Here is a 20,534-nt window from a genome sequence, read left to right on the forward strand (position 1 = left end):
AGTAAAGAAGAAGAAGAAGAAGAAGAAGAAGAAGAAGAAGAAGAAGAAGAAGAAGAAGAAGAAGAAGAAGAAGAAGAAGAAGAAGGAATTTTTTATTCCGGCCGGCAACCTATTGCCGGAGAAGAAGGGTGAGGTGGAGAGGAGGTGGTGAGATGGAGGAGAGATAAGGTGAAGTGGATGATAAAGAAAGGGGTGATGTGGCTTTTTTTTGTTTTTACCCTTTTTCAGAAATAATTCTATTTTGGCCCCCGGAGATAATTTCGTCAAAAATTTGGCTCTTGGAGCCAAAACGAACTGCCGGACACTTATGGGGGCTAAAACGGCCAGTTGGTCACAAATCGGGGGCCAAAACGGAATTAACCCTAAAAAGATTCATGATTATAAGGGCAATTCCAGTGTACTGGGGTTGGATTCCCAAAATTTGAATTTTGGGAGCCCAGCCCCCATACAAAGGCGCCCAACCCGGGAGCCCCGGAGCTGGGCTCCCGGTGGGGCTGGGGGGCTCCCAGCCCGAATTGTTAAAATGGGGCCACTTAAATTTAACTTTTTTTTCAATTGTTTTTTTTAATCTTATTAAAATGTTTTGAGCTACTTTGGAATCTTTTTTTTCCTCTCTTCTTTTTTTTTGTGTTTATCTTTTAGAAATTATCTATCTCGGACAATATCACATTTTAATTTATAGTCGAAATCTAAAATCAAAATTTCGCACACGTACTTCGCGCACGTACATTATTTAGATTTGGGAACCTCTGTTGGGAGTCTGACGTTGGAATTGAGACAAAGCCCCGGGGCTCCCAAAATTGGGAGCCCGAGCCCCACATTGGATTTGCCCAATTATTTGACTATATTTGAGAAAAATTTAAGAGATACTCTTCAATTGCCTAAGAATGGCAGGTGATATTTTTGTGTTTGAGTTTGGAGAACTAACATTATGTGGAAGAGTGGAAACATGAAAAGTATAGAATGTTATTGTTCTTAAAAGAATTTGGGGTTCAGAGAAGAAAGATGAAACCATAAAACAATAGTCTGAATCGAAGTTAATGCATACAATTTTATGTGTCAACATATTATGATCCCCAAAATTAGATTAGTAGAATGCCATCAAACATAATCATCGAACTAACGAGACAATGGAATCATGAAAATGGCACTAAATGCAGTATTATCATTCATTTTAAATATCACAATCACCATGAGAACGACTTGAGTTCAGTTCTCCAAGAGAGAACTGGAACGAGAACCACTGAGGCAAAAATAAGCTTCAGAATCACCATCTTATAGTTTATTGAAGTATTTGAAATGATCTGTCGATCAAAATGCCTGCTCATTTTAAAAACTTCTTGAACCAACAACCGATATTGAGAAAGCTTTCGAAGTCTGACTGTGGCCTGCATGAAAGACATAACAATGTCAAGAGTCTGATCCCAACTTATCAACTGGTTTTGTTTCAGAAGATATGCGTATAGAGTTTATTAGCTTACCTCTCAATTCCATGACCATCATTAGGAAACACAATCACCTTCACTTCAACCCCTTTCTCCTTCAACGCTCGAACATACTACAGAAAGACATCCCATGTTATCTATCTCAGAATTTGCGGCAATGACTTCGTTTCATTTTTAGAGAATTTAGACATGAAAGAGTAGGAAGATAATCTTACCTGCAATCCATTAGAGACTGGAACGCGAAGATCTTGTGCGCCTAAAAGGAATAGAGTTGGTGTTTTGACCTGTAGTATTTTCAAAATTTCAGAGAGTAAACATATACTTCTATTCCTATTCTTCCGTCGATTAAGTATGATTAAATATGGTCTATATCATTGAGAATAAGAGGTTTTCAGCCAGTCAGACCCAATGAGTCTGAATGCAGAGGGAAAGGATTGAAATCTTACCTGGGTCAAGTTAGGACCTTATATATTATATAAGTGACTCAAACTCAATGTTACCCTCTTAAACAAGTTCTTTGTTGAAAAGAATAGTTTGAAGTCATGAATATTTCAGGATCCATCCTCCAAAGTTCAGTAAATTCAGGGAAGCTATAGCATAATTGCAGTATTTTGTTATGAAATACCATAAAACCAAATACGGATATGCATTGCCAACTTGAGCATGTTTAAGGAAAAAAGCAACCTCAAACGCCAGTTAGAAAGTTATCGTACCTTTGAAAGATGGGAAATTGGAGACTTATTGTAAAGGACATGAAGGTCTTCAAGTGTTGGTACCTCTGTAAAGTGAGCCTTACCCTCACTAGTACCATATGCTTCCACAAAACACCAATCAGGGATATCACATGTACTAACCATCAATGGAAGGTTACATACAGGATTCCTCGCTGCTGCTACGACAAATCTATCTGGTGCCTACATACAATATGGGTATCTGAGAGCTGTCAAAAATACTAAATGGACAGAAAATCATAGCATGGGTGTAAAATGATCATCAGATACAAGAATATACACAAGCTGCTAAACTCATTAGTTATTCCAGCTTGAGATAATCATACCGAAGATCACATCCTCTTATAGCATGATAACATGATATGTTAATACTTCATAATAAGTACTTAAACTGTACCTGGCCAATCAAGTGGGTTGTCAAAAAGCCACCATGTGAACCTCCAAGAACAGCGACTTTTGACGGGTCTGCAAGTCCCTTCTCAATGACATGATCCAGAGCTGTAAGTACATCATTAACATCCTGGACATAATAAAAACTGATGATTATTGTCTGAAAAAACGACTTCACTGTGATTTGTGTAAGTACCTAAACCAAAAGACAATAAACACCTGTATTGATATAAAAGAGTAAAAGTTAGAACACCTGAGATCCAATTTTCCCTGGAATAGATTGCAGTGCTTCCTCCCCGAAACCCAATGAACCTCTGAACAACAAAAAACCTTGTTATTAGAAGTGATAACAACGAAATATTCAATTTATTTTTGTCAGTAAGTCACTGAAAAAATTGAAATTGGGCGGGCGTGGAAATATGGCAGTTACAAAACAGACTAATGTCGTTAAATCATCAAGAAATGTAGAAGTCTACAACTAGGCGAATCCTCCTCCAACACCAATTAATGCATATTGTCGAATCAGTTAGTACTGCTATCAAAACAAGTTTTTAGAAGTATAGAGGAAAATTTATGTTCCATTAAACCAATGTTGAATAAGAATAGCTAGTAACACTAAATCTAATCTAATCTTGAATGACAAGATAAAGAATATCTGGAACTCACCTATAATTTACGATGAGCAAGTTGTAACCTATTGAAGACAAGAAAGCCAAAGATTTACTAAAGCTTGCCAACGAGACAGTATGTGGTCCGCCATGAAGGATCACGATTAATGGAAGACATCCACCATTCTTCTGACTTTTGTGAGACATGAATATGGCTTCATAAGGTTTATTGGCTCCTGAAATGAATACAACATTCATACATATAAGTACAACTAAAATTAAAACATTACGAAGAAACAATTCAAGTATCATGAGATTAGAGAAATTCCCTGCATAGTCACAAATTAAGAACTTACCCTTTTGACCCACTATTACATCCCACCTAGACCCTTCATTATTGGCTACTAAAATTCTTTCAGTAAGAAATTGAATAGATAAATCAATATATTGTGGTATTGAAAAATTACCTTCTGCAAGGTTTTCGGAGACATTGCTAACAGGGATCGATAAAATACTAAACTGGAGAGATGACAGCAAAGACGTAACCTGTCGAAGATAAGAACAAGAGACATGTTTAACAACAGTTCTAAAGCTAGAACTAGAAAGTCAACAGAAAGGTCGCTTACCTTCTCAGAGTATCTAGATAGAGGACTAGTAACGTCTAGCCAGCCCCATCCAACAGTTGCAATTGGCTCCTTCTCAATAGGACGGCCATACTTGATTTGAGGAGGCTCTATTGGACTACTACACACTTTAAACAGAAAAAAGGAAAAGAGAATGTAACGTCATAAAAAAATCCTTCTTGCATTTTACGGGAGAGAAGTCAGTTCAGTGTTTTGATGTTACCAGAAAGAATGTTGTCCCCATCCAAGGCAAGAACGTGCCATGAAGAACTTGAGTTATTAGGACTGACACGTGATACACTTCCACTACACTTGAAAGAATGCATCTTGTTAATTAATTACATGGAATAACAAGTAGGTTGCCTTACAGGTAAATAGAAAATGAAAAGATTCTAATTATTACCTCAACACATTCACAGAAAGTATCACTTGAGTGCTACGCCAGTATGAAGACATAATCATTGTTTGCCCATCGGAGAGCCAAGGTTTACGCAGGATACTTGAGCAGTAAAGTCCGGGGAAAGAACCTTCTTCAGCAGACATTACGACTGGGACCTACATTTGTTCCAGAAAATTACCTAAGATTTAGTTTAGTTTTCCTCGAACCGTGACTATGTTACAATAGACATGTTCACCAATTTAAAACTAAACATAATATATACAATTTGGTCAAAATTCGACGCAAAGCAAGGATGGCACAGAAGAAAATAGAGGATTTACAGGTTCCAATATATACTATTATTATCCCTCAAATGTAATTATGTTTATGCCCCGAGATCTTTAATTCAGTCTTGGAAAATCATCCATATAAACTGAGTAAATAAGGCAGTGAGACAGTAGTGCAGTCAATCAACTTTAATTAACTAGTTGCAATCCAAGTTGATTTCATGCCTGGATAGTTTAAAAGTTCACGATTCTGGATGTAGCTGCGCAAAGCTTCTATGATAACACCAGTTGGAGGTCTATGCATAAACAGATGCATGTTGCTAACCAGAGGTACATGAAAGAAACCCCCGAACTTGGCATATGCATGCATTTCCTGGTCATCCGAAAGACTTGAACAAAACAGTATTGTCTGGCAAAATATAAGAGCTTACCACATCAACTATTTTTGGAGAAGAACGTGGCTCCCCGTCACTGGGCCATTCAATTCGGTGAAGTGAGTAAGTGGCACAATGAGCTCCACTGTCGACTGCACTTTTTGCAGATACAAAAACAAGGAACCTTCCATCTGGGCTGTAAAAAATCATTCTAACTACGTGAAACACTTTAGAAAAAGTCCAATTTATTCCAAAAGTATTTTGTTGCCAGTAATTAAAATGAATTAAATACAACCATTCAGCAATAGAGTAACTTCCTTGTGCAAAAGGTTTATATAATTGTTGTACTAACAGATTTGCAATACTTAATTACATTTCTAGTAATTGTTGTACTAACAGATTATGCGGAACAACAACAGTTTGAAGGTTGATCGGATTTCACTCGTAGTTCCTACTTAATTAATATTTGGCTATTTTGTAAGCGTTCCTAGTTACTTAACTCCAAAAATAATTCTACTATAATCCTACCAGAACTTGCAAACCAAACACAAGTTCTTTTCTTTGTTCGGCAGAAAGACAAAAACCTAGTCTGGTGATGTGGGATGTGGAAGGAGCTTGTGTGCAACTAAACTGTCGGCTGGAAGAGCAGTTTCACTTAAGAAGTTTTTCTTCCTCTGCTCCAAGGACTTAACATCTAGAAACATAGCATCCTTGAAAGAGACTGAGGTTTAAAAATTCACGGTATCACCGTCTTGTTGGAATCGGAGCCGATTTATGATCAGTTTTATTAGTCAAAATAAGAAGATGGACACACCATTGTATTCGTCTCGTCGAGCTCTTCAATTTAGAGTCAAGAATCGCTCAAATCCGATTTTGGATGAATGAGATATGCTCGATCAAAATTTTGATGGGATTATGACTTGATTTAGGCGATTGGTGGGACCACTTCGGGATCATCCAGGGGATGACGTTTAGTCCGCCCTTTGCACTCAAGATCCAACAGATCTTATTGCAACCGTCGCCTCCCTTAAGCCAACTGTCACCAATAGTGTCCCAAATCCAACAGACACGTCCCTAAAGCATGTATCCATTCAATTTCTATTTATTTGACTCAAAACATCTCCGAATGGAGATCTGTTTTTTCCATTAGATTCTTACTTGTTAAGAGTCCATTCCAGAGCACTTAGAAAAGATAGTCAGTTCATGTTAATGGGTCATTCTCTACAAAGAAGTTCATATTACTTATAAGAGTTCGCCAGACTTTCGATAACAAGACGTACCATCTATACTTCGAAAGTGTACTCCGTTTTATCCTGGGAGACTAACACCATTACTGTTGGTACTGTATACAGGGTGTATATTGTCTTAAGGTAAGAGGTATCCTCGACTCGGAGTTAGTAAATCTTCTTACTATTTTCTTTAGTTATTTATTATTTTTTCTTCTTTCGATTTTGCTTGATTCAAAGAAATAAATCTAGTATCTGGAAAGCCAGAATAAATTGACATGTCTTTTCTCTAAGAAGATTTGAAGAGTCTTATGGTTTATCTCTCGTTGATAGAATGAATAACCAAGTAAATCTAGACAAGATTATTGTGTTATAATGGAACACCGAAAACAACATGTCTGTCATATTATTCCTTTAATCCTTTCTCCAGTAAACCAGATGCTTTCACATACATTGAGGTGAAACCATGAGTAAAATTCTAATCTCATACATCAAAGCAAAGAGGAGAAGTAGTATAATGCACCTGAACCGAGGAAAGAAGGAACTACTTATGTCTCTAGTTAGATTGATGATTATCGTCGTATCTTCAGTTGTTTCGCCTCTGAAACATATTAAGAAAATGACACAAAGAAAAAATCTAACAAACCAAAATGATTGTAATAATTTGCTAAAGGAGAGGACCTACTCGGTTTGAATTTTATCAGTTTCTGACTTATGAAGACCCGCCTTGACTGCATACAGCGAACATGGTCTGTTATAACAGTACTTTATACCAAGCTTTCTTCCCAGTTTTTGAGAACCACAATCTGATGGCCACCCAACAAAAACCAAATTGTAATCCACACCGTTCATCTTCGGTCCCCAAACAACTTGTCCTACACTTAAAGACTTGGAGATTCCATCAACAACGTGTACATCTCCACTGCAATCACAAGAAGTTGAAATCATTTTCTTTTCAAAGATGTATCCAATTCTTTATCAAATTATAAAAGGAAATGAAATCCAACCTAACAATATTGACGACAAATAGTGCAGGACGTTTTTTTCCCGCATAGGTTTCACCCCATTCTTCTTCCCAATCTCCTTGACCTTTCCAGCTACCACTTCCCTTCTCCGTCGAACCTCCTTTTTTGTAACCCAAACCATCAAAGACAGGCTTGGACTGTGATGGTTCCTCAGCAACATATGCAATTAAAGTTTCGTCAGAGTTCCACGAAATCCCTTCAAACCTATGAAGTCGAGAAAGCTTCTCAAAGTTATAATGCTGTCCACGTCCCTCATTAGAAACAGTTAAAACACACAAAAAAATCAAACATGAAAAGAGGTTTGCTAGTGAATACCATCCATCCGTATATACTGAGCCATGAACAGATTTAGGAACATGTATTTCCTTCAGCAATTGAGATGGGCCCCATATTTCAAGTTGGCTCGGACTATCATTTTCCTGATTCCGAACAACAAGCATCTTCACACCCGATGGTGATGGGACAATTGTTGATACGCCCAACATTTCAACAGGAAATGGAGACCATTGAAAGTTTACTGACTCGCTAGTCTCTTTTGAAATATGAGCGGATAGAATATGAGTTCGCTTTTTGTTTCCTAATATATTCGGTTGGGCAACGGAAAACACTGCACGAGAACTACTTCCTGCAGGAAAACAATTGCACAGAAATATATTCAGATATCAACATACTGCATAAAATACATCTTTCGACGAATGGAAGTAAAATGTTGTGAAGATATAGGTCATACCGTTGTCAGATTGAAAAACCCATGCCTTTTCGATGATAGACATGGTGTAAAATTCTTGAAGTAGTTTAGACTGAGAAGCAAACTCTTCTTCATCAGTTACCTCTAAACCTTGAGGTATTTCTTTTGAGGATACAGCTCCAGTTGCATCCATAACTAACAATGTCGACGATGTCTGACTATTAATTGAGTGTGAAGAACTTAATCAAAATTTAAGAATGATAACCAACTACAAACAACTAGATGCATATTTAGTTTCGACAATTTATATGAACAAAAGATTCACAAACTTATTAAATTCCAATAAATGATCAAAGACTAACAAGAAGCCATCTAGTCAAAACTACGATTAAACTCCCCTCTTAAACTAATCATAAGATTTGAAAGAATTTAACATCATAAGTGTGAGAATAGTCCAACATGCGAGAAGGGGTAACTAGCAACGAAGAATATAATGTCTAGATCCTCCCTACTCATTGCCAACTGGTTTTGAGTTGGATGACCACAAATTTAACACGGTATAAGAGCTAGGGTCACAAGTGATAGCTTTAAAACTCACACGTGCTCCACGTCACACCACACGTGAGGGGGCGTATGAGAATAGTCCCACACGGGGGAGAAGGGGTAACTAGCAACCAAGTATATATAATTATCTAGGTCGTCTCCACTCATTGGTTTTGAGTTGTTTGACCGCAAACTTAACAATAAGACACATATTGAATGGGTCTCAAAATCTTATCCTAAATTCCTAATCTTATCAGCAAAAATTCAAATCAATTTCAAGTAAATTTTGATATCTGAATCCACTACAAACTGAGAGACAATCAATATCAATATGTGTGTGTATATATATATATATATATATATATATATATATATATATGAGAGAGAGAGAGAGAGAGAGAGAGAGAGAGAGAGAGAGAGAGAGAGAGAGTCTTACTAGGGTGGAGAAGAGAGAGGTCTGATTCTGAGATGAAAAAATGGAGAAGGAAGTAAGTAAGAAATTAGTGGTTCTTGTACCGTAATTGTTAAGTGAGTTAGTGGTACTGGTGATGATATATGCACTAGTGAGTCATTGAACCTTTTCTTTTTTTGAGATGCCCACTTACCCTATCAATTTCGTCTTATCATCTTCATGGACCTACTTAATGCATATTAAATATCAATGGTGATATTCTTATGAACTCTTAAACCAACAAAATTGCTAGACAAATTTAAAAGTGGGGAGAGATGGTCCACACAGTCATTCAATACACTTTTTAACACGATAATATCTGTTTTGATGAGGTTTTTGGAGATCTTCTTGTAAAGCAATCTCAATGGAGATGAACTATGATGCCCTACATTTGAGTTTAAACATTTTTTTTTTCTAATGAAGTATTTTAAAGTCGTTACATTATAGAATACCAAAATGAGTAGTATTACTGGATATAACAACAAATATTTATATATGCATAGTTAGTCGTGGAACCCTATCATGTGTGATATCTATTTGTCAAAAACGCGATGTATCTGTTTTGAGAGTTATCAATGTTCTCAAGCAAACCTGTGTCTGGTCAACTCGTCAGACATTTGGTAGTCAAGGAATGGTCAGGTTTGAGTCAAACTATAGATGGTACCGTGGCAATGAGGATCGTGGTGCCAACAATCCTTAGCTCGAGTGGTAAGAGGTAAGTCTTCCAACTTAAAGGTCAAGGATTCAAGGCACACGCTTACCAATTTTTAAAAAAAATGAAAATTGTGGCCTGTGGGGCATTAGACGTGACCGATGACCTTTAAGGGTGCACGGTCACCCCCTCCATTTTTTCCTCATGTACTTACTTCCCAGCCCTAATTTCTGCAATTCTTTTGGTTCCTAGGGTTTCTGCAGTGGGAGATTTAGGGATTTCTGATTAAAAAAAAATGTCGTCGGTGAATACATCGAAAGGGATTCTAGAAATCGTTAAATTTGCTTTATATGTGAGTGTTCCGATCGGTCTTATGTACACATTCGCCTACAACACCAACAATCTCCAGAAAATCATGGGCAAGGTATTTCTCTCTCTCTCTCTAAAAATCCCACCTTGAGATATCTGTGATATATCAATTTGGTGATGAAATTAGGGTCTGTAAATTGTCAAAACAAATTTATCCCCAAATTTGATCACCAAATTAAACTAGTTCTCTTGATTTGAATTGAGCTAGTCAGATCACTTTATGTGGAGATTGTTGTATTTATCCCTTTAAAATGCAAATATGGTGAGAAATAGTGGTATATTTGCTGAGCAAAACAAACTAGATCTAGATCAAGAGTACCCAAGTTTTCTTTTAAGTCAATTTCAGGTAGAAAAGTTAGTGTTTTTTTTCTAGCAATAGTGCTCTGGGAACAGGTTTTGATAAGAAATTCTCACGATTTTTCTACTTCCATCTTCTGCTAGGGGATGCTATTCTTTTAGAGTAGGGTTTAGTTATGTTTTTGTACATCCAACTCAAAACCAATTGGCAATGCCAATGAGTGGAGAGAACCATGTCTTTGGTCCATGTGGGACTATTCTCACACGCCCGCACACTTGTGGCATTCTTTTGAGCCTCACACGTGCCTTTTGTGGGTGGTGCGGAGCATTTGTGGCCGTTGGGCCCAATTTTGATACCATGTTAAGTTTGTAGTCATTCAACTCAAACCAATTTGTTATGAGTGGAAAGGATCTAATGTTTATATTTTTTGTTATTTTGATTTTTGAGTACCCTCCGTGCATGTAAGACAATTCTCAGAGTTTTTCCTTGATGGTGCAATGATATGTGCTGTATGACTAGGTCTCTCCATTTAGCTCTGTTATGTTTCCACTGAAGACAGTAGTGACTCTAGATTGTTGTCAATTCTATGTTTAACCTCATCATAGTTGACTAAAAAAATACCATGCCATTAACTTGTAACTACAAGTATGAAGTTTATATTTTATCAAAAAAATAAGTATGAAGTTTATATGAGTTATTCTTGTTGTTTTTCCTTGTAATTGGCTCGTATGACTAGTGTGGATATTGATTAATTTAGATCACCACGGTTAACAAAAAGTTGGAAGATTTGGTGCTTCTTAAGATTCGAAAGTGGAATTGTTCAGTAAGACCTTGAAGAAAATTGTATATGTTTGATAAGACCTTGTTTACATTCATAATATATCTGCCTAACTCCATTACTATTTAGAAATGCAGCATTCTCTTTATCATTGAACACTCACAACTTAACATGCCATTTTCCAATGACTTGGATTATAGTTTCTTCTCCCTTCTTAAGAATCATTTAATTCTCAAAATTGGAGTTTTCAATATACGTTCTTGCACCCTTTCATGTTATGAACATTATAGAAACTTTGTTCTACTTATCTCATGTCTTATGTGCAGCCTAAATTGATTTTGTTTCTTTTGGTGCTCAGTCGTACGTGGTATATCCACCTGAGGGTCCTCGTCCTCAATCACCCGAGGAACTTCGAGAGATGGCTAGAGAAATTGCTCGCAAGAGAAATTTACCTTGATCGATGGCTTTCATTGTGTAAGTAGTTGTTGAAGTTAAATAACCCGTATGCTGTCTTTAGCGCGTCCTCATTGTGTAAAACACTGTAGTTTTAGTTCATATTTGGCAACAGTTTGAACTGTAATGCAGAAGAACGAAATAAGTTGTTTTCTACGAATCTCTCTCTCTCTCTCTCTCTCTCTCTCTCTATATATATATATATATATATATATATATAGACACACTCGGAATTAGCTATTGTTGTGTTTCTGTTTCTTGTTTAAAGATGTTAAATTCTTTTGAGCACTTGTACCTGGTTTTTAGCTTCAAGAGAAGAAAGGCTAACTTCATGTGTTTATTCATTTCAATGCAATTCAAAAACCTTTGGAAGTTACAAATAGAACATTCAAAAAACTACATTAATTCCCAAGAGCTCAATAAGATCTGAGATGAAAACTGGAAGTGCCGACCACCCAGTTGCCGTTAGCAGCTTCCCATGAGCCACCGACTCTGCCGATTCAACTAACTTTCCTCCTGCAACCTTAACAATGGCTTTCATCGCATAACCACTCACACAATTCTTCCCCTGCGAACAGTAACCACAACCGAATTGTTAATCCTAAAGGTCAAGTAATCACAAGTTATCTTGTTAAAAGTGATGTTACGAGTCTAAGAGAGAGTTACCTCCAAAACACCAGCAGCAGCAATGAGCAATTTCCCAGTACCAATACCAGAAACAACTTTGTTCTTCTCTGCAAATTCCTTAACCAGAGCAACAACTTTATCATCCATGACCAGGAACTCAGGTGATCTTCCTCCTGGTATCACAAGGCAATCATAATCTTCGACACGAACTTCATCCCAGTTAGCATTAACAATGAAGTTATGCCCTTGTTTCTCACTGCAAACTTGAGCTCCCTCATTATCATGTATTGCCGTCACGCACTTCTCTCCTTTCTTCTTCGTTGGACTAACAGCATCCACTCTGCAACCTAACCCTCCTAATGCTTGAAACGGCACGTTAATCTCATAATCTTCTACATAATCCTGATTTCACAAAATACAATACAATGTCAACATCGATACTTCAACACTTAGATATTATCTGTTATTCTACTCGACAGAGTCTAACTTCTCTGAATCTGACTCAAATAGACCTATAGTCAACCCGAGTCAGCCTTTTAGATGAGTAATGCAAAAAAACGAACATTCTGAAATCTGGCACGACAACTTACAAATTCAACATAACAAAATTTGAGAATTCAAGAACTTACCCCACAAAGAAACAACACAGATTTATTCTGATTTCCAACAATTTTAGCACCCATCAATCTTAACAAGATAGATAGGTAATCTGAATGAGCAGGCCACCCAATTGCACTAATAATATTCCCATCAAGAACACAAGAAGTAACAGGTTCGGGATCAATCCAAGACCCACCACAGAGATTAATCACAGGCTTCAAACTTGGAAATCCAGTACATTTCTTCCCTTTCATTATTCCAGCTGAAACAAGTATCAATTGACTGTGACAAGTTGTAGCTATGGGTTTTCCTGCATCGGCAAACTTTGAAACAATCTCAAGAACCTTATCATCAACACTGATTAACTCAGTGAATCTTCCTCCAGGAATGATCAAAGCATCATATGACTCAGGAACGATATCGGCGAAATTCGAATTCAATGTGAATGAATGACCTGGTAATTCTGTATAGAGCTGCTCAAAACAAAATCAAATTTCAAATTGAAGATCAAATTCTTCATTTTTCATAAGTGCATGTTAATGGGTAATTGAATGCATTACCTCATAACCCATATAATCATGAACGGCGGTGAGACATTTGTCACCGGAGTTTTTGCCGGAAGAAACACAGTCAACTCTGATGTTAAATGCTTGGAGAGCTTGAAAGGGTACGATTACTTCATAATCTTCCATGTAATCACCACAGATCATAAGAACTGACTTTTGGGTAGGCACTGATCCCATTTTTTTTTTCTTGAATCTGAAAGCTTGAGTCTAATCAATCTCTCTCTGAGAGAGTTATTAAAGTCTGAGAATCCTTTTAAGAGTAGGAGAGATTTCTAATTTAAAAGCCCACGGGAAGCTCGTGAGAAGGTATAAACTTTGCCAAAGGTTGACCTTCAAATTTGTATTACAAGATAAAAGAGCAATTTGTCATAATATATTTCAAGATTCCTAAGAGCACGTAGGAATCTATTTGGCCTTCGGTAAGGGGAGCCAAGTTGGGTTGTACGAGACTTTTAGGGGTGGGATTTTCACCCGGCTGCCTGCTACCCACTACAGACGCCTGGGTCCGAAACAATCCATGGGCGCCCATGCCTCAGGACAGGTATATCCCGCCCGGCCCGACGAAAAATAGTGAGTGGGCTCGGGTGTAAGGGATTACCTGCGCTCCGCCCACACCCGAGCCTGCATCATATTGCTATCTCGACACTAATGAAACTAGACTTCAATAACCCCACTAGGAACTAAATCCCATCACTCATTAGCTAGCTCATTACCGTAGGCCTCAAAATGGCCAGCGCTTTGGGGAAAGCTAAATAGTTTCCGGGGTGTGAAATTTTAAAGGGAATATGTAGAATTTTGAAAATTTTCCGGAGAAATATATTTTATGGGGAATATTTTCTAACACCTCATGTATTCGCCACCTCATCGTCTTCACCTTCAACCATAAATTTTTTTTTTTTCCTTCTCTCTCTAGATCTGATCTAGAGAGAGAGGAGAAGGAAAAAAATTTTCTTTTTTTTTTAATGGTTGAAGGTCGCCGGCCGGAAATTGGCCGGCCGGCGACCTTCACCGGTGAAGACGATGAGGTGGCAGAGAGAGAGAAGTGAGGTGGAGAGAGAGAGAGCTGAGGTGGAGAAGTTATTTTGCTTTCCCCTTAAATAAAATTGTCAAACAAAATTGACCAATTTTTGATCAAGTCTTCACACCCCGGAAACTATTTTGCTTTCCCCAAAGCGCTGGCCCTCAAAATATGTCAAGAGTTGGGGTTGCCTTTATAAATCTATCATCATGGAAGATTTCCTATGAGTTGTCAATGTGGGACTATGTTCTTTAAGAGTGAGAGTTTAGTTCTACATTGTCTCTTTACAAGTGAGAGTCTAGTTCCACATTGATTTCACGTAGTCCCACATTGTCCGAATACAAGAGAGAGTCTAGTTCAAAGCTTTAATCAAGCTTGCTTTTAACCCGATTTCCGATTCGTTCCAACCCAAATGTCCCGACTATATTAACGGGTTGGGCGGGCTGTGGGTATGAGAATTTTGAAAAGTACTTGCCCGATTCACCCGACTGCTCCAATTAATAGACAAGCACATAATCTACCCAACCCGCCTGAGCCAAAAGTTAGTTTACATGTGGGCGCCCATTCCCGCTCGATTTCCACCCATAGTAGGAGTTACGTTTTTTCACTTTTTGGATTTGAAATTAAATAAAGATATATAGAGGGATTAGAAAGGAATAACATAATTAAAACGTTGAAAGGTAAATGTTTTTCTTGTCATATTCTTCTTTAAACTCTAAATATTTCAACAACAATACCTCTATTTTCTTCTCCGCAATCAACTACACAGCAAACATTACTACTAAACAACTAAAGAATTTATTTATTCTCACTTTCTTTTCATACATTTATCATGGAGGAAGAAAATATCTTTCAATCGAACCAATAACCACCAATTTGATCAAACAATGATAACTCGGGTTGTTCGTTGGCACTCTTCGTGGATATATTTTCTCAGAATTTTTTTTAATCTATATTCTTTTTTTTTATGGATCAAGATTTCAAGTCTAAGACAATAATGTTTCATTCTAAAGATGTTATGACCATGAAAATTAGCTATTATATGAATTGCAATAAAAGTTTTCATCTTAATTTTGCTTAGCTCAATTTATTTGGCTTGATTGTTCAACAAAAAAAAAGTTATTTGTCTTGAAATTATTAAAAATTTGTTGAAGTTGAGAGACAGGTGGAGATAAAAAGTGAAAACAATATGTTTTCCCTTGAGAATTGCATATTTATGTTGTTTTTTCACCAAATTTCCCCACAATTGAGGGAAATGTAATGAGAAAAAGGAGCAAACAATATGTTTTGGTCGATGTCTTAATGACAGTCGGAGTTGTGTTGTTGATGAATGAGAGGGAGTAGTGGAGAAGTGTGGGGAGAATGTAGCGGAGTTTTTCTCTTCTTGTTCTTGTTTAATTTAATCTATTTCATTTAAGTCCTTCAAAATATAGAGTTATAAATCTAAAAACTATAACACTAAGGTCTTAAAATTATAAATTTAAAATATTATCTCCCTTCACTAATGCATATATATGTCTCCCCAACCATTGTGGGTATCCAACAACAGTACTCACCTCCCCTTACCAAAAGTCATCTATTTCCTTTTCTTTTTCTCTCTCTCTTCTTATTCTCCTCATCTTCAGAGGATAGACCTATGTGAAGACCAGCTTGAGCTATTGCCCAGTCTGAAATTTCTAAATTATTCTATACATGTATAACACATGTGAGTTTGTTGCTCAGTTATATATTGAAGGCGCCTCTTGAAGGAGATGTCTTTCGACCAAAGATGCAACGCGAGCAGTTTGTCGGATAAAATAATTGATGAAGAAGATCATCAGATCCGGATGATTTAGGGGTCGTAATGTTTGACTAGAAACCAACTACGATCGCCGAATCACGAAGCAATTCGCGACTAACTTCGTCCGGGTCCTACATCGGGTTACACCAAAGAGTGTCAACTTGATCGGAAAATATGACTAGAGGGATAAGACATATATGCATTAGTTAGACCCATAAATATGTCCAAAAAGCTTAAAAGAAGTTTAGTCAAAGATAGTACAAAATGTCCGAATAAAAGGAATTTGGGTCGGACACCAAAAAGGAGATTTTGGGCCCAAAAGAGGACTGGTCATGCTTGGTCGTGTGCCCCCTATAGGAGCCGGCCAGATCTACCCAATATGGGCATGCTATGGTCGGTCAAGGGAGGGGGAATGGGAAAATAACAACTAGTTGCTATTTTGACTATTTCCTAAATCTTATTCAACAGGGCGTTTTGAGAAACCTAATTAGGGTTTTACTCCAACTTAGGATTTTATATAATGTCTCTTGAGACTTGAATAAGGTGTGGAAAATTCTCTAGGAGCTCTCTTATTCTACAACATCAAGTAGAGTAAGAAAGAGAGAATTGATCCCAACTATCTATCTAGTCAAAGAAGAAGTGCTCTTCAATTTAACCACCATTGGAGTTTTAGCTAAAAACAAGGTGAGAGATCAAGGTGATTGCTCGGTGTTTCAAGTAGAGGAGCTACAATTGAAGCTTTTGGTCTTCTCAAAAGCGACTGGAAAGGTTCGAGAAAAAGATAGCGATTAAGGTAATCCATAATCAAGTTAGTTACATTATTGGCTTATGGATGAGATCATGAGGATACTAGTGTTAGACATATAGATGTCTGAGATTCCGCTACCAACACTACGAGACACCATAACGTAACACCTCTATGAAGCAAACATGAGGAATTTTTTTTGACGGATTGAGGCACCTTTACAGCTTTTTGGGGGTGTCTTTAAGACTGCCCTCACATCTAATTTTGTTTTGCTCTTGTTATGACCAACTCATGCAAATGACCCCCAAATTTTGATCAGCTTCTAAAATAGCCCCTTAGATAACTTTTTGTTATCTTTCTTTTTTATACGTCATATTTAAATACCAATTTTACAATTTTGTCTCAAAGATGATGAAAGATAAGAGTTATTACGAGGAAGAACGAGAGGCATTCCTCTTTCCTTTTTCTTCTCATGATTGAGGTCCTTGTCTTTCTATTTTATCTTCCTCTCAGAGAAGACGAGACTCATATGTTGTGAGAGACTAGTTCTTCGCTTGTGAGTCTCATTCTCTCTTCCTTTCTCTCCCCTTCCTCAACTACTATCTGCTTAATTTTAGGTAAAAATTATCAAGATTTTGTACATATATGCATGATAATCCGCGAAATTTGTATCTACGTACATGTTTAATTTACAATAACTTTAAACCTGCCCCGCTAGCTAAAAATCATGGTTCCGCTCACATGTCCTCTTCTCTCTCTTTCTCTACTCTCGTCGGCTATAAGGACGACCCTCCTTTGTCGATGGTCAGGAAACGAGGCCTTCTCTTCTGAATTTGGTTTCCGACGAGAAAATCTAGTTTCGAGACCTTAACAGTCTGGTTTATCAGACCACCAACGAAGGGATCTCCTTACCTTCGCCGACGAGAGTAGAGAAGAGAGAAAACTATAAAGAAGAAGTATTTTTCAAACAAATTGAGTTAAGGTTATTGACCGCGACTTTTTGTCGGAGAAGAATGATGTGGTGACGAGAATGAGAGAAAAAAAAGGTGAGTGGTAAACCTAAAAATGGAGAGATAAGATTATACTTGATCAACTTGTTTTGATGAAGTCTTGGGACAAAATCACATTGCCTCTAATAACAAGTAAGAGCATTGCATATAAAACTTCCCAATTTATTTGATTGACCAACTTAAATAGTTTGTCTTCTAAGCGGATGTCTTCCTCGCCTGCCTATAGCTAAGTTGTGGGCGCTACAATTTTTCTCTTATAGGAGAAAAGACAATCAAGGGGATGGGCTCCAAAATTGTTATAGGTGAAGAATAGTTATATGTGCCCCCTAAAATTAAATTTTGTGGGGGTGCATTTAGACTGGGTGCGCCTATAGATTTTTCCACATTATGAGGTTGTCTTCCGTATGGCTAGGCCCAAAAGGCTGGCTTCTAAATTCCAGTGTTGTCCCTCTTTTGAGTTTTGGAAATATTAGTATTACACACATGGAAATTACTATACAAAACATAGTATAAGACACAAATAGTCAAATACATTTTTACTACACAGATCATCTTCTTCTCCAATTTTGGCCCGTGATTTATCGACCACCACCTTCTCCTTTGCTCCTGCTCTCTCCTTCTCCTGTTCTGGCTCTCTCTGGTTCGAAAAGTGGTTGAGAGAGATAGCAAGAGAATATAGTGGTCTGGTCAATGGTGTGGTCTGTCACATATCTCAGTCAATGGTTGTGTTCCCCTTAACCTTGTTAGGGACATTCAAATGTAGCAAGGGGTAAATAGACTCTCAAAGAGAAAGAAATTTCCTTGCTTTAGATGAAAAATCACTTTATATTTTTAATTTGAAGAAAAGCAACACCCCTTAACTGATGTTAGAAAGTGAAAACAGAAAAACATCCTAACACTTTTAGAGTCAATTTTCAATTTAAACTCTATATTTCCAAGTGTCAAGCAACAATTTTTAGCGTTTTTTTTTTGTAAGCACCCCCACTACAAAATTCAGCTTGAATCTTTAAAATACTGTGACAACGTTTATCATAGCGATCTTCAAGTGGAGACCCTCTTTTTGACGATCTCTAAGTTTTACATAATGAATTCAATTAATTTTGTGGGAGATGCTAGAGTTACAAAGGATTTTGACAAAAGAAAGTTCTCAGCTGATGTGGCGGTTGTGATATTCATCTCTTAATGGTCTAGATTTAGTCAAAGTTTCAGACCACAACCGCCACATCAACTGGGAACTATCTTTTGCCAAAATCTCTTGTAATTTTAGCATTTCTCAGCTGATATAGCGGTTGTGATATTCATCTCTTGAACGTCTTAGTGGAGAATCCTGAGATCTACTTTCCACCCATGGCATATAAGATTTTTAGAGTTTTTGTGGAGGGGACATTCTTGTGAATTGGGTGAGATAAGAGGGGGCAATTAGGCAAGATTGTAATTTAAGTGCAAGAAATGGGGAGGGGGAGAAGACAGTTGTAAAGAAGTTAGGTAACGGTTGTAAAGGCTTTCAATGGTCATTGTACCCCCACATTCATTTCCCTCTCTCTCTCTCTCTTTTCAGAAGAATGACTAGTAAAAGTTGATCACCGCCCCTCCTCCTCTATGAACTAGACTAGATGATGTTCACTTTCTCTCTAAGGATAGTAGAAGTGAGTTGTGAAGAAGTTTGGGCAACCCAAAGCATACATGCTTGTAATAATACTTTTGACTTTGGGAATAGAAGTTAGAAGAGGAGGTAGACAACTAAGACCAGACTCCAACACTCACACGTAAACTCCCCATAGACTAGAGTATAGTACTTCTAGTCAATATTGACTTACCATTACATGCCTTAGTATTTTTTCCACTTCCTTTTTAATTTATAATAAACAACTGTGTTAGTGAATTTACTTTTAGAATGTGGAAGTAACAAATTGGATGAAGTTAGCTCTATGATTTATTGAGCTTAGATTATCAAAAATATAAATTTAGACTATTTGTTTAGTTGAAATTTATACATGTTTTTTAAAAATTTAAATTAGACTGTTATTGTGTTTATCATATTTTATTAATGTATTAATTTATTTATAACGATTGCGTGATCAACTTTCAAAAATTAAAATCCATCGTAGTCAAATTTCTAAAAGTTGATAAAAAAAAATGTACCAACTAACTAAGAAACTTAAAGGGATTACTCCTACAAAAATAAAGAAGTCTCTTCTAACTAACACAAGTCTTTCTTTTTTGTTGAAAAACTAACACAAGTCAAGTTACATGAAAGCCATAGTTGTTGATGAGCACAAGTCAAACTTCTCTTTGTCGGGCAACTAAAATTCATTTCAAATATATGTTTATGTCTAACACAGGTATACAACTGTTTTCTTTTTTGAAAATTGACTACGATCTACGATAATCATTAAATGACATTGATACATCAAAGACGGATACCCGTCTAATTTGAACTCTTACAAGAACGAGGCTATAGGCCAACTAGACTATGATCTAAAACTCAACTAAACTATGACCTAAAACCTAACAACATTATTTATACTTTAAAAACTCAAATTCAATAAACTATGGAATTCACTTCTTTTTTTTTTTTTTTTTTGATGAAATAGCATAGCATTAAACAAACCAAGCGTACATAACAGAGAAGCGTAAACAGCAAAAAACTCTCAAAATATAATACATATACTATTAAAGTAACGGCAATACAAATGCCGGCACTGAATTCCATTCTTTCCGTTCTCCATGTCTTCTTCCCCATTTTGGAATTCACTTCTTTTGGAAATCGAACTTGGGATCTCCAGGATTTTGGAGTTTATGTCAACGTTATCTCCTATTTGAGATACCAAATGTTGAGTGGTATACAAATGCTAGTATTATTTAAAA

General features: G+C 36.9%; 3 protein-coding genes across 4 annotated transcripts; 1 reads left to right on the forward strand and 2 right to left on the reverse strand.

The window, feature by feature from the left end:
- Window positions 1-1,006: 1,006 nt before the first annotated feature.
- LOC147551132 (acylamino-acid-releasing enzyme-like) lies at window positions 1,007-9,230 on the reverse strand. Of its 2 annotated transcripts, none has more exons than XM_086666561.1 (18): window positions 8,756-9,230; window positions 7,819-7,994; window positions 7,404-7,713; window positions 7,071-7,292; window positions 6,749-6,985; window positions 6,587-6,664; window positions 4,895-5,033; window positions 4,201-4,352; window positions 4,021-4,103; window positions 3,801-3,925; window positions 3,642-3,720; window positions 3,233-3,410; window positions 2,820-2,880; window positions 2,574-2,696; window positions 2,159-2,359; window positions 1,661-1,729; window positions 1,482-1,558; window positions 1,007-1,388 (listed from the first exon to the last, which is right to left on the reverse strand). In XM_086666561.1, exons 2-18 carry the CDS (start codon window positions 7,967-7,969, stop codon window positions 1,325-1,327), a joined length of 2,349 nt encoding a protein of 782 aa, XP_086522687.1. In that variant the 5' UTR covers window positions 7,970-7,994; window positions 8,756-9,230; the 3' UTR covers window positions 1,007-1,324. The 2 variants fall into 2 exon arrangements, with proteins under 2 accessions (XP_086522687.1, XP_086522688.1); XM_086666562.1 differs by having other exon boundaries at window positions 7,819-7,971; window positions 8,756-9,170.
- Window positions 9,231-9,590: 360 nt separating this feature from the next.
- Window positions 9,591-11,480, forward strand: LOC147551133 (uncharacterized). The gene is made up of 2 exons (XM_086666568.1): window positions 9,591-9,846; window positions 11,226-11,480. The coding sequence occupies exons 1-2, from the start codon at window positions 9,718-9,720 to the stop codon at window positions 11,322-11,324; spliced, it is 228 nt and encodes a 75-aa protein (XP_086522694.1). The 5' UTR covers window positions 9,591-9,717; the 3' UTR covers window positions 11,325-11,480.
- Window positions 11,481-11,619: 139 nt separating this feature from the next.
- On the reverse strand, window positions 11,620-13,836 carry LOC147551134 (DJ-1 protein homolog E-like). Its single transcript, XM_086666564.1, has 4 exons — window positions 13,108-13,836; window positions 12,577-13,020; window positions 11,987-12,349; window positions 11,620-11,888 (listed from the first exon to the last, which is right to left on the reverse strand). The coding sequence occupies exons 1-4, from the start codon at window positions 13,288-13,290 to the stop codon at window positions 11,709-11,711; spliced, it is 1,170 nt and encodes a 389-aa protein (XP_086522690.1). The 5' UTR covers window positions 13,291-13,836; the 3' UTR covers window positions 11,620-11,708.
- Between the last annotated feature and the right edge of the window lie 6,698 nt (window positions 13,837-20,534).

This window comes from Eschscholzia californica, unplaced genomic scaffold (assembly GCF_041429995.1).
Source record: "Eschscholzia californica isolate CP2 unplaced genomic scaffold, dmEscCali1.0.p SCAF_3, whole genome shotgun sequence".
NCBI classification, from domain to species: domain Eukaryota; kingdom Viridiplantae; phylum Streptophyta; class Magnoliopsida; order Ranunculales; family Papaveraceae; genus Eschscholzia; species Eschscholzia californica.